The 12,710-nt window shown below is 56.2% G+C and overlaps 1 protein-coding gene across 3 annotated transcripts in view; it reads right to left on the bottom strand.

Moving 5' to 3' along the window:
• Positions 1-12,710, bottom strand: part of PLXNA2 (plexin A2) — a 140,319-nt gene that overhangs the window by 19,085 nt on the left and 108,524 nt on the right. For all 3 annotated transcript variants that reach the window (XM_077190609.1, XM_077190610.1, XM_054648973.2), the window contains exons 14-21: positions 11,348-11,465; positions 10,472-10,608; positions 7,081-7,248; positions 6,487-6,580; positions 4,336-4,575; positions 4,022-4,165; positions 2,464-2,698; positions 1,042-1,184 (exon numbers count right to left, since the gene is read on the bottom strand). In XM_077190609.1, the coding sequence (XP_077046724.1) occupies positions 1,042-1,184; positions 2,464-2,698; positions 4,022-4,165; positions 4,336-4,575; positions 6,487-6,580; positions 7,081-7,248; positions 10,472-10,608; positions 11,348-11,465 (1,279 nt within the window). The remainder of the gene's footprint in view (positions 1-1,041; positions 1,185-2,463; positions 2,699-4,021; positions 4,166-4,335; positions 4,576-6,486; positions 6,581-7,080; positions 7,249-10,471; positions 10,609-11,347; positions 11,466-12,710) is intronic.

The raw sequence follows: 12,710 nt of genomic DNA, 5'->3' as shown, positions 1-12,710 counted from the left end.
TGGGAGAGGCTGCTCCTGTTTTAGAAACACCACAGCAACTGCTGGGTGCTGGTGGCTGAGGAAAGAAACCCAAATTAATGCTTTAATTGTAGGGAAAGCCTTCCTGGTTAAAGGAATCCAGCCCTAAAGCAAGCAGGACTCCTCCCTCCTACATCCAGCCCTGGTCTGTGTGGAGGATTTCAGGATTTCAGGATTTACTGGGGCAGTCCCAGTGCCTGAAGAGCTGAGCTGAGCACATCCCACGGGGAGGATGGCAGCTCCATCCCAGGGTGGGCATCACAGCCCCATCCCAGGTGTGAGGTGATGTTTATGAACCCCATCCTATTGCTGGTGAGCAGGGCCCGTCTTCCAGGTGCACTGATGGAGCCCTGTGCCTTCCCAACTCCTCCGTATTCCCAGCGAAAGTTTTTTGTGCATTTTTACACATCCTGGTGGGAAATCCAGGGAGATGGGAGCGCTTGCTCGGAGGCTGGGATGCCTGGGCATTCTCCTTGCCCTCCTGTGGACACGCGAGGGAACAGCAGCAGGATGCTCCGGGCAGGATGCTCCGGGCTCTCACCCATCCCCTGCCTCACCAAGGGACTTTGGAGCATTTAAAACACGCCACGACTGCTCTGCCTTGCTCTGCCGCTGCTCTAGAGCGATATAAACCCCCATAAAATAAAAATCAACCAACACCAGGGAGGAGAAGCCGAAAGGAATCTGGCAATGTGGGAGGAGATAAAACTCCAGGCTGGGAGTTACAATGAACCCTGCTGACCCCAGGGCATCCAATGACTGTTCACAGGATGGGTTGCATCTTTTGTCAGGGGAATTTTTTAGATTGTAATAATTGTTTTTATACTCTTAGTCATGTTCCCCTGTCTAGTTAAGCGCATGCAGAAGCCCACAGGGGAGTAAGAAAGAAAAGGGGAGCTGGAGCATCCCCCGAAGCTGGATCACAGCTGTGTGGTGTGGAGCCCTCAGGGCGCTGCAGGGCTTCCTGCTGCCGTCCCTGCGGGCTCGGGGGAGCCTGGGGAGCCGGGCCAGGGCGGGGGTTACCTCCAGCTCCCTCAGCACCGGGTGGTCCTCGATGCCCGGGAACAGCACGCGCATGGCGTAGGTGCGGTAGTCCAGGTAGGGGATCCCCGAGCGGTCCAGGTCGCTGGTCAGCTCGTTGATGTCCGTCTGCAGCTCTGCAAAGGCTGCTCAGGGAGAGAAAGGGGCAGAGCTCAGCTCCAGGGTGCTCTGGGCAGGGCTGGCTGCCCTCTCCGTGGGCACGGCAGGAGGGGCAGATCAAGGAAAGGTTCAGGTCAGAAAAGACCCCTGAGATAACCGAATGCAACCCATGTCCAATCCCCACGATGCCAACAAGACCAGCCCCAACAAGCTCAGCACCCCTGGAGGCTCCATCTCAGCAGCCCAGGGTGGGAGAGCAGGCTGTGCTCAGAGCAGAGACGGAGAACAAAGCTGTGGGTAATTTGTATGCAGTTCACACCTGTGCACACACACCTAAAACACCTTTTAAGGCTGCGCAGAGAAACAAGGATGTGTTTTCATAACTTGCTGCCTCCCCTATTTTCCTTTCTTCTTGTTTTCCTCCTCGATCAACAGTTGGCAAGATAATCAAATCTGATGCAGATCAAATCTGAGCTGCTGCAGGGGTCAGGAAGGGATTTATTTTCCTCTCCTAACACCGTGTTGTACAGCTGGATGTGTCTCCTCCTGTTCCCTCTCCAAAGTGTGACACGCTGGCTCAGGGAAGCCTCTGTACCCCAGCTGGGCTGTGCCAAGATGAATCTGTGCCTTCTGAATACATCTCAATTTTTGCCCTGTGCTTTCAAGGCTACCCTTTAAATCGGCTGAACAAATCCAATGCTACTCTCTCTCTCTCCACTATGAAATGTGCAGATATTTATTTTACTTTGATTAAGCCCCTTCCTGGGTGGGAGGAGCAAGAAACAACAGCAGCACCCCCCAAAATCCACCTTCACCTGCGGGGTGAGGAGGGCTCAGCTGCCTCCTTGCAAGGGACAGGACTCGCCCATGTGGAAGCTCTCAAGCAGCAGCTCTGCATACTCCAAATAACACCCGAAATTTAGGCAGGATGCCTAAGCAGGATCAAGCTCTAATCCCATTCTCTGCACATCAGAGCCGTGTCTGCTGCTCACACGCTGCGGGCTGCCACCCTCCCGCAGTGGGGCAGGCATGGGAACCCCCAAAAAACCCACAAAAAACCCACAAAAAACTCACAAAAAAACCCACAAAAAACCCACAAAAAACTCACCAAAAAACTCACAAAAACCCCACAAAAAACTCACCAAAAAACTCACAAAAACCCCACAAAAAACCCCACAAAAACCCCAAGGAGCACCCACAAACTCCCCTCCAGCTCCCCGCTGCACTCCCCGGGGCACTGGGAGAGCTGGGACCCCACCCATGGAGCTGCAGCCCCCAGGGCCCCCCAGCCCCAGCAGCACTGACCCTCCTTGCACTCCAGGGCCACTCGGGACTCCAGGTTGTCCATCTGCATCTGCAGCCTCTTGAGGGTGAGGTCGTTCTCGCGGGACTTGCGCTTGTAGGCGATGAGGACGATGATGACGATGATGAGGAGCAGGGAGCCGCCGGCCGCGATGCTGACGATGGCGGGCAGGGTCAGCAGGCTGTCAGAGACGATGCTCACCGAGCCAGGGGAGAAGGTGACCCCCCCAACACGCACCTGCGGGGCACAGCACAGCTGAGGGCAGCTCAGGGCGTGCCCCTGTGCCAGAACCCACCCTGCCCACCACAGGGCCCTGCAGACCCCTGGGGAGCACTGAGCCACCTCTGCTCAGGAGCAGAAAACCCCAGTTGCCTTCAAACACAGAGGGGGCTGCTTGTGAGAGCACGGGGAGGCTTCAAGCGATGATAAATGTGCCAGCCCTTCACTATCTGGGCTTTGTTCTTATTATCTGATGGCTCCATTTGACTTTCATTTTATAAGCTTTCAACTCCTTTTCGTAAAGCGTGGACGTTAACAAGCCCCTGATCATTCCACTGACAAGAAACCAGAGTGACTGCAAGGGCAGAGCAGAGAAGGGAGCAGAAACCCCCACGTGAGAGCTGTGGAGCAAACAGGCTGGAGATGACACCAGGACAGGCTTTTCTTGGATGTGCCCTGGCCGCAGATGTGAGCAGCTCTCAGCCAGGTCAAGCTGCTGGGAGTCACACTGTGATAATCTGAATATGTTTTGGATGCTGAACTTCAAGGGATATAAATCACAATTACAATCTCATTTGGGCTCTGCTCAGGCAGTTCAACAGCTGGGGCTTGGTCTGCAGGAGCAGCAGAGGAAGCAGCAATGCCCAAACCCCGAGCAGAGGGAGGCACTGAGGGCTGTCCTGGATGAGGGGGTTGATCCAACCACTCCAGGGTTCAGATGTTCCTGGCTCCTGCTTCGGGAAAAGGCAAAACCTTTCCATCCACTTGGCAGCTCAGGTTTGCCTCTGTGGCTGATTAACCCCTCCAGGAGGGAGAACACTGGGAATGCTCTCAACTTCATCCACAGGAAGGATGGCACCCAGTGCCAAAGGCACTGCCAGGAAGATTTGCTCCTTCTAGAGGGCTCTGAGGGGCATTTTTCCTTCTAGAAGGGAGCGACTCTGAGGGAAGGACAAAGTCTCTCCATGCTAATCCACATCAATATTTTAAATTTCCAATCAGACACCCATAAAATGGAAAATCCTGCTGGGGATTGTGGATCCGAGAGTCAGGGAGCTGGAGAAGGAGGATGAAGGGTGGGGAGGAGAGGGGAAGGGGATGATGGAGAAGGAGGATGAAGGGTGGGGAGGAGAGGGGAAGGGGATGATGGAGAAGGAGGATGAAGGGTGGGGGGGAGAGGGGAAGGGGACGCTGGAGGAGGATGAAGGGTGGGGAGGAGAGGGGAAGGGGATGCTGGAGGAGGATGAAGGGTGGGGAGGAGGGGAGAAGGGGATGATGGAGGAGGATGAAGGGTGGGGAGGAGGGGAGAAGGGGATGCTGACAGGACGTGCCGTCTCTCACCATCACTCTGTGCTGCCCGGTGAGGGTGGGGGGCTCGCACAGCAGCTGCGTCTCGGACACGGTGACGGCGCAGGGCGTCTCCCCGATCAGCACCGTGTAGTTGAGCTTGGCTCCTCCCGGGGCAGGCGGGCACAGGTTCCTGCCCTGGGGACACGGGGACACAACACCGGCAGAGATGCAGCACATTCCTCCAGCTGCCAGCCCGTGCAAACAGCGGGGCTCTGTTTAGGGCACCCCAAACTCCGCAGAAGAAAGAACCCCCCTCTCTCCCGGGGGTTTTGGGGCTCCCCGAGGCCGAGCCAGGCTCTCCCTACCTTCAGGATGATGGGGGAGCCCGGCTTCTGCTCCAGCACCCCGGTGGAGCTCAGCATTTCGAAGGTGGGGTCGGGGTAGTAGATGAACTTGGTGTCGTTGTAGAGCAGCAGGGACTGGACGTTGTTGAAGATGAAGCCGAACTCGTCCGGGCGCTCCACGGCGTCCAGCCCCGGGCGGTACTCGGCCGTCAGCGGGGGAGCCAGGCAGGCCAGGGCCGTGGAGTTCAGCACCTTGCACACCTGGGGGATGGGGACACAGCAGGGAACACTGCCCTGAGCACCACCCTGCACACCTGGGGAAGGGGGAAACAGCGGGGAACACTCTGGGGGACACGGCAGGGAACACTGCCCTGAGCTGGCCATGGCATTCAGCACCTTGCACACCTGGGGAATGGGGAAACAGCAGGGAACACTCTGGGGGACACGTCAGGGAACACTCTGCCCTGAGCTGGGACTGTGGCATTCAGCACCTTGCACACCTGGGGAAGGGGGAAACAGCAGGGAACACTGCCCTGAGCACCACCCTGCACACCTGGGGAAGGGGGAATTTCAGCAAGGAACACTCTGCCCAGAGCACCACCCTGCACGCCTGGGGAATGCTGTGTTTTCAGCAAGGAACACTGCCCAGAGCACCACCCTGCACGCCTGGGGAAGGGGGTGTTTTCAGCAAGGAACACCCTGCCCTGAGCACCACCCTGCACACCTGGGGAATGCTGTGTTTTCAGCAAGGAACACCCTGCCCTGAGCCGGACCCTGATGCTCTGGTGGATGGGAAGCCCACAGTGGGTTCATGCTTAGCTGGGAATGTTTAATGCAGTCCTGATGCTCCGTGGTCTCAGAGGTCTTTTCCAACCTTGCTGATTCCATGAGGCATTACTGCCATGATTTGGGGTAATTTGCTTCTCCTCCAGCCACATGAAGGCACTGGGTAGAGATGGAGGGTGAGCCCAAAATGAGCCCTGTTTCAATGGAGCTAAAAGCTCACACAGCAGCTCTTACTCATTTTTCTTTATTTTTTTTCCCATTTCTTTCCACTTTCCTCCTCTCCAGCTCTGAAGCAGACCCATAGGGAATACCAGTTCCCTGCTGCAAATGGGTGATTAGAGGCCATTCCCAAATGCCAGCGAGGGGAGGGAACGGAGCATGTGACACTGGTGGGCAGGAGGGAACATGAAGGTCATCTCCTGCTGGGCTGAGGACACCCACAGCTCCTGCAGCCCTCAAAGCAGGGAAATCACTGATTTATGGGGCTCTTGCCTTGTAAAGCAGCAAGAGCCCAACCATTTGGCCTCTCTCCATAACTGAAAGATTTAATTTCACTCAATTTTGTGTCTTCAGAATTATTTTTGTAGCACTGTAACTGCAAGTGCTAGCAACAAAATTAGATGTCTTTTTAAAAAGAGCTCAGATGAAAAAGGTCTTGAGGGGGAGAAAAGGAATAGGAAAAGACCTCTCAGTGATTTGCCCTTTCCATGAGAATACAGACTCAGTCACAGAGATCACTGCATAGAAACAATATATTTCAGCTTTACTTGGCCAGAATAATTTCTGAAGTCCTGGAGGTTCAATTCTGACTTGTAGCACATACAAGAACCTCACTTAGTCCCCATTTAGCTGGGGGTTCATCTCAGCTTCTCACTCAGGGACTGAAAGAACACAGATAAGGGAAGGAGGCAATCTCACATTCTGTGTGTCAAATTCCCTCTTCCCAGTGCCCCCAGCTTGGGGGAGTGCAGGAAATACCCCCAGAGCTGCTTTTGCTGTGCCAGACCTGCCCAGGCAGGCAGCAGTGCCCCATGCAGGGGTGCAGGAGGCAGCAGTGCCCCATGCAGGGTGCAGGGGGATGCTCCCAGCTGCAGCAGTGCCCCATGCAGGGTGCAGGGTGATGCTCCCTGCCCAGCTGCAGCAGTGCCCCATGCAGGGTGATGCTCCCTGCCCAGCTGCAGCAGTGCCCCATGCAGGGTGCAGGAGGCAGCAGTGCCCCATGCAGGGTGCAGGGTGGTGCTCCCAGCTGCAGCAGTGCCCCATGCAGGGTGCAGGGGGATGCTCCCTGCCCTGCCCAGCTGCAGCAGTGCCCCATGCAGGGTGCAGGGTGATGGTCCCAGCTGCAGCAGTGCCCCATGCAGGGCGATGCTCCCAGCCCCTACTCACGTTGATGAACTCCTTGCCGTTGTGCTTGACGCGGATCCGCGGCTCCTGGATCACGTCCAGGTTGGAGCCGGTGACGGTCAGGGGAGTGTGGCCGCTGTGGGAAGGCAGGAGAGGCTGATCAGGGCTGGGCTGGGCCCCAGGGGCCGGTAGGGTCAGGCTTGAGAGGATGGGTGCAGCCCAGGGCTTTCAGCAGGGTCCCCGTGGTGTGACAGCTGCAGCCATCCTGTCCCTGACATTCCCTTTTGATCAGCACCAGCTCTTTCCTTTCTAGGTGGCTGCTGGCTTTGTGGTGCTCCAGGACCACAGGAAGGAGCCTCTAAGGAGCAGTTGTGCCCTTCTGCAGCAGAGGGGGCGGTCTGGGCTTTGGTTGAGCCCCCAGACTCCTGGTGCAGGGTCTGCTGTGGCTGCCTGGCTGGACACAACCTCCCTGTAACCCCAGGTCTGAGCTGTGCTGAATGCAAACCCCAGAAATGCCCAGCCCTGGCCTGTTCAGGCTGCTGGGAGGGATGTGCATTCCCAAACAGCCCCTTTTTTGGCCTGGGTGTGTGCTGAGGAGCCCCAGGGCAGGCGAGAGCCAGGGAGGTGCTGTTTTACCTGGCGATGCTCCACTCGGGCTCGATGTGCTGCACCCTGGGGTCATCGATGTACTCAAACAGCAAAGTTCTCTCCAGCTGAGCCCTGTCCACGCTGACAGAGACCTGAACAGCCCCCAGGCCGTGGGCTGAGGGTGCTGACACACAAACAATCTCATTCATGGATCGCCTGCACAGGAGGGAAACGGGCACTGTTAATGGGGTGGTGGCTGTGGAAAGTCCTGTGGCTGCTATCTGGTACCTCATTCCTTTCTTAAAAATATATCTCACTTACATAGTTCCTCTTTTAACTACAAAAGTTACCTTTTTAACTACAAAACTGCATTTATCACACCATTAAAATGTTAATGCAGCACTGCTAATCAATACAACAAAATATAGTAAATATCTGCATAGAGCCATATAATATGCACTTTTCACAGTGGTGTAGGGGCAGGAAACAGCCTTGCTCCCGTCCTGGGGCAGCCCATAAAGGGCTGAGCCTACAGCCAGCCCCACACTGGCACCTGGGAAGCTGCTGAGATGGGCAGGAGGGTTTGGCATGGAAGGAAAGGTGGGGAGCTCTGCCCGTGGTGGGAGCAGTGCAGCCCCCCTGAAACCCCTCTTTGTGCCAAGCTGCAGCTCCCACATCCCCCTGAACCCGCTGCCGTCTGCTGGGCGTGTGAAAACAGATGGCTGCCTTTTCAATGGGACGCATGAGCTCAGTGAAAAGCCAAATTCTTCCCCTCCCCAGCCCAGCGCACACACGAGGCTCTTGTGAGCGGCACAATGAGCAGCCCCTGCCTGGGAAGGGCCGTGGCAGTGGCAGAGCTGCCTCGGCTTTGTCTCCCCCCAGAGCGGGGTGACCTCGGCTCGGTGCTGCCTGGCTGGACACAACAGACCATCTGCTGCCACCAGGGCCCCAGAGAAGGTGCAGGCAGCCACACAGGGAGGCACTGCCAGAGCACAAAGGCGCCGGTGGGCGGAGGGATGGGCAAGGGGAATGGCATCTGAGCATCCAGGACAGAGCTGGGAGGAACCACCCGGCTCCCGGCACTGATCCTACAAAAAGCACTGGAGGCACATCTCTGGCACGTCCTGCACGGCCACCTCTGGCTCTCCTTGGTGCCCAGACCTACCCCAGCTCACTGGAAAGTCAGCACTCTTTCTGTGGCTCCTTCAGTTTTGGGTTCCCCCAGGGGAGAGGGCAGGCAGGTCTGCAGCACCTCACCGCCAGTCTGGTGCTTAAATCAAAACCTGAATGGGCGACCTTCACCACCCTCACCATCCTCAGGGCCTGTGGAGGTGCCTGGGTGGCCGAGGCTCAGGTACAGTCCTTGCTCTGTTCCCAGCAGAGCTCTGAGCCAGGGGGACAAGGTGTGCTCCCTTCTCGGGGTCCTTACACACCCCTGCCCTCTCTAATGGGCATTCAGGAGGGCATGGAACAGCAGGCACCACAGTGTTCCCACTCACACCTCGGCCCTTCCACCCTTTCACCTGAGGGGACAGAAACAGCCCCCTGAAACACCTCAAACATCCCCTGAAACACCTCAAACAGCCCCCTGAAACACCTCAAACATCCCCTGAAACACCTCAAACATCCCTTGAAACACCTCAAACATCCCCTGAAACACCTCAAACATCCCCTGAAACACCTCAAACAACCCCCTGAAACACCTCAAACAACCCCCTGAAACACCTCAAACATCCCCTGAAACACCTCAAACATCCCCCTGAAACATCCCCCTAAACACCTCAAACCAATTGCACTGACCATTGCTGCTGATGCAATAACACATCCATCCCTTCCTGCCCTGCTGCTGCTCCTTTTCCTATCCCCACTTGGTTTTATCACATCCACCTTGTTTAATGTTAGCCACAGAGGCTTCCTCACGTGAGGATTTGGATTCTCCAGGGTGATTCTGTTCAGGGCTCCTGCCCTGCTGCTGCCCACCCCGTGCCTGCCCAGCTCTGGCACGGGCTAGGAGTGATGCAGGGCTGCTGGCAGAGCAGCTCCCAGCTCCCTGTGATCAGCTAATTAGCTCTCTGTGCTATTATTGTGTCGTCATGGTGAATCTGCCCACTCCTCCGATCCGAGAGGGGAGAATGGGGGAAGCTGTAATTAGAGGGAATCTCATTAGGAGCTGCTTCATCTCGTCAGGCTCCCCCACGCCCTGGAGTACAATTGGAGTTCATTGCCTCAGAGCAGTCCCAGGCATGGCCCCAGTGAGGATGGGGCACTCAGCAGCCCTGGCTGAGGTTCCTGTCCTGCTGCCATCACAACTCCCAGGGAATCCAAAACCCCTCCAGGTTCTGCAGCTCAGCAGCTGCAGGTTGCCTGAACAAGGATCAGGTGTTTATTTAAGGGATGATATTCCAGGATGATATTCCAGGGCTGCCCCCACACCTCTGCTGTTCCCTGTCTCCATCTGAGGCAGCAATTTGGCACCTTTGTTTGGGATGTGGAGGAAATATTGATGGATCAGTTACACTGCCTAACACCCGGAGGGCTGAGCTGCGCTGGAAGGTTCTGGAATGCCCTGGGCACCATCCTGGCATGGATCCAGAGCAAGCCCTGCTGATAACCCAATGTGCTCCCACACCTGAGCACCCACAGCTCCCACACGCAAGAACCTCTCGGGCTTTTGGATGAGAAATTCACCTCCAGGGATCTCTGCTCTCCCAGGAGCTTCCTCAGCTCCTCCTGGGCAGCCTGGGTGAGGATCTGAGGCAGAATCCCTTTGGATGCCAGGCTGCCACCCAGGCTGTGCCCGCCCCAGCAGGGTGGGCAGGGCTGTGTACTGGTACACACAGATGTAAACCAAACATCTCTTTTTTAACTAAGCCCCAGGAAAACCCATTAAACCCTGCAAATGTCAACTCTGTGTTTACACTGCTGGGGAAAAAGCAAATTTGCCATGGAAATCCCAGCAGAGATTGATGGCTGTGCAAGTTCCTCAGCAGGAGGTGTGAGCAGACCCTCGCCTTGCTCTGCCCTGAGGATCCCAGACCATTTTTAGGAGTTTGAGGCACCTGCAGCAGTGGCTACAATAAAAGCAATGCAGGTCTGTGTAAAGAGAGAGATTTCATATAAATGTTCCATTTTCTTCAGAGCAGCCAGGTTGGGGGGCAGGTGACCAACATAAGCATATTTCCATCCCAGTGGTGTTTCACTGTGATTTTCAGAGCAGTTACCACTGGAACAGCATTAAAATGAAATAATGAACAGCACTGACACCGATGAATCCCTCCCTTGCCATGCAAGCCTCCATCACAATAAAAGAGAAGATGTTTTCATGCAATAAAGGAGGCAGCCTTAGGGGCTCCCAGATGGATTTTTGCACGTTCAGCTCCAGCAGATCCGTACTGGGATGGGAGCAGGGGGTGCTGCAGGAGCCTGGGCTGTCTCTTACTGGAGGAATTCGCAGGTCTGGTTCCCCAGGAGCACGGAGACGCGGCTGCCAGCGCCCAGGTGGTGGCCAGAGATGGTCACCATGGTCCCTCCCGACTCCGGGCCACGGCTGGGGCTCAGGAAACTCACAGCTGGAGTCTGCAGGGAGGAAAGGACAGCTCAGGGCCCCTGCTGCAGCCAGGGAGCTGCTGGGGGGGCTCTGACAGGGCAGGACATCCCTGGAGCAGCCTGGGGTAGTGGAAGGTGTCCTGCCCATGGCAGGGGTGGGACAGGGCCTTTGAGGATCCCTTCCAACCCAAACCAATCTGTGATTCCATTATCACTGCTCTGGGGGTACAAAGCTGGATACGAACACTGTGGGAGCCCTGGTTTATCCAGAGTGAGCTCTCAATCCTGCAAGCTGTGCTTGTTGAGAGAGCCACCAAAAACTGAGCAACACCAGGGGAAAGCCCCAGAAAAAAACCAGCAATTCCAGGACTGTCCTCTGGAGCTGAAGCCCCTCTGTGTGCCAGGCTCAGCTCCAGGGGACACAAGTGCTGTCCCCAGCAGGACACTCACCACGAACATGAACTTGGGCCACCAAAAACTGAGCAACACCAGGGGGAAAGCCCCAGAAAAACCCCAGCAATTCCTCTGGAGCTGAAGCCCCTCTGTGTGCCAGGCTCAGCTCCAGGGGACACAAGTGCTGTCCCCAGCAGGGCACTCACCATGAAGAGATAGTGCTGCGCTGACTTGGCCGTGAACTTGGGCACCAAAAACTGAGCAACACCAGGGGGAAAGCCCCAGAAAAACCCCAGCAATTCCTCTGGAGCTGGAGCCCCTGTGTGTGCCAGGCTCAGTGCTGGGCACACACGTGCTGGCCCCAGCAGGGACTCACCACGAACACGTAGTGCTGCGCTGACTTGGCCGTGAACTCGGGCTTGCACTCTCCGATGCACAGGAGCACTGGGCCGGAGCTGATCCCTGGAAGCGCCTGCCCCATTTCACAGACGATCCTGGAAGCACAAATGCCTCAGTGGAGCTTTGGCAGGAGGTGCCAGCAGTGCCCTGCTCAGCTCCACGCTGCCATTATTTCTCCTTTCTCCCCCCCCCCTCCTCTTTAACTTTGATATCTGCCTCTTTGGAAGGAGTTAATTACTGAGTCTATTTTTACCCTGTGTAGTAATTTAAAGGAAAAAAAAATCAAAATTAGACATAATTATTACAAGCTGTAAACTCCAGAGCAAAGCAGAGCACTAATGGCAATATATTAGCCAGTAGCAAAGTGAGTGCGAAGTCCTCAGAGTAACAGATGAGTTCATTAAGGGAACAGCTCACACTGCAGACTCCCAGTTAATCACAACTGGAGAAACCTGCTGGGGGATGATCGAGACAGCCCTGGAGAGCAGCTCCTGCTGGGGGACAGGGCTGGCTGCCACAAACACACTGCTGCTGGTCACAGAGCTTGTCCCTGTGCTCCTGGTGTGGTGCAGCTCAGCCCCGTGGGCACATCCTGAGGCTGGGAAAGCTGCAGGGCCAGGGAGAGCAGCTGTGGTTCACCACAGATGATGATGAACAACCCCAAAAGCCCAGGGCAAAGCTGCAGAGCAGGGAGAGCTGCTGAGGCTGACCGTGGCTGCTCACTGAGGATGAACAACCCCCAGCTCCCAGGGCACAGGGGATGTGTGACACCAGCTGGGGATGGGATCAAGCGGATGCCAGGCATGCCAGCAGGTCTGGGGGAGGTTTTCAGAGGGGCATCAGCTGGCAGGGCTCTCCAGATGGACCTGCATGCTGCTTGCTGCCACAGCAATGCTGGGAGGATCAATTTGAGAGCATCCCTGCAGGCTCTGGGAAGCTGAGGGTGGGAGGAACCTGCCCCAGAGTGGGAATCTGAGAGGGGGATTGGACATGGGGGATTGGCCTCAGGGAGGAAAAGCTGAAGGCAGGAGTGACCTGCCTGAGGCAGGAGGTGCAGCTCCATCTCTGGGGGGATCTGACCCTGGGAGTGGGAGCAGAGAAGGGCCAGAGCAGCCTCTGCCTGCTGAGTTTGAAGGAGAAGGGAGCTCTCCCTCCTCTGCCCATCACACACGAAGACAGAAAAGGCCCCAGTTTGGGGAGGCAGTGTTTGAGCTGCCTTCAGCAGCAATTAATTCACTGCAAATAAAAAATAAAATAAACCACGAAGACTGAAGGAAAAAAAGAAGCTGCTGTGCACAGGTGATGCCAGGAGGGCCTGATGAAATACACACATGCTGGTA

Source organism: Agelaius phoeniceus, chromosome 25, assembly GCF_051311805.1.
Source record: "Agelaius phoeniceus isolate bAgePho1 chromosome 25, bAgePho1.hap1, whole genome shotgun sequence".
NCBI classification, from domain to species: Eukaryota; Metazoa; Chordata; class Aves; order Passeriformes; family Icteridae; genus Agelaius; species Agelaius phoeniceus.
The sequence above is the reverse complement of the archived record's forward strand: the minus strand, read 5'-3'. Positions and strand labels throughout refer to the sequence as shown.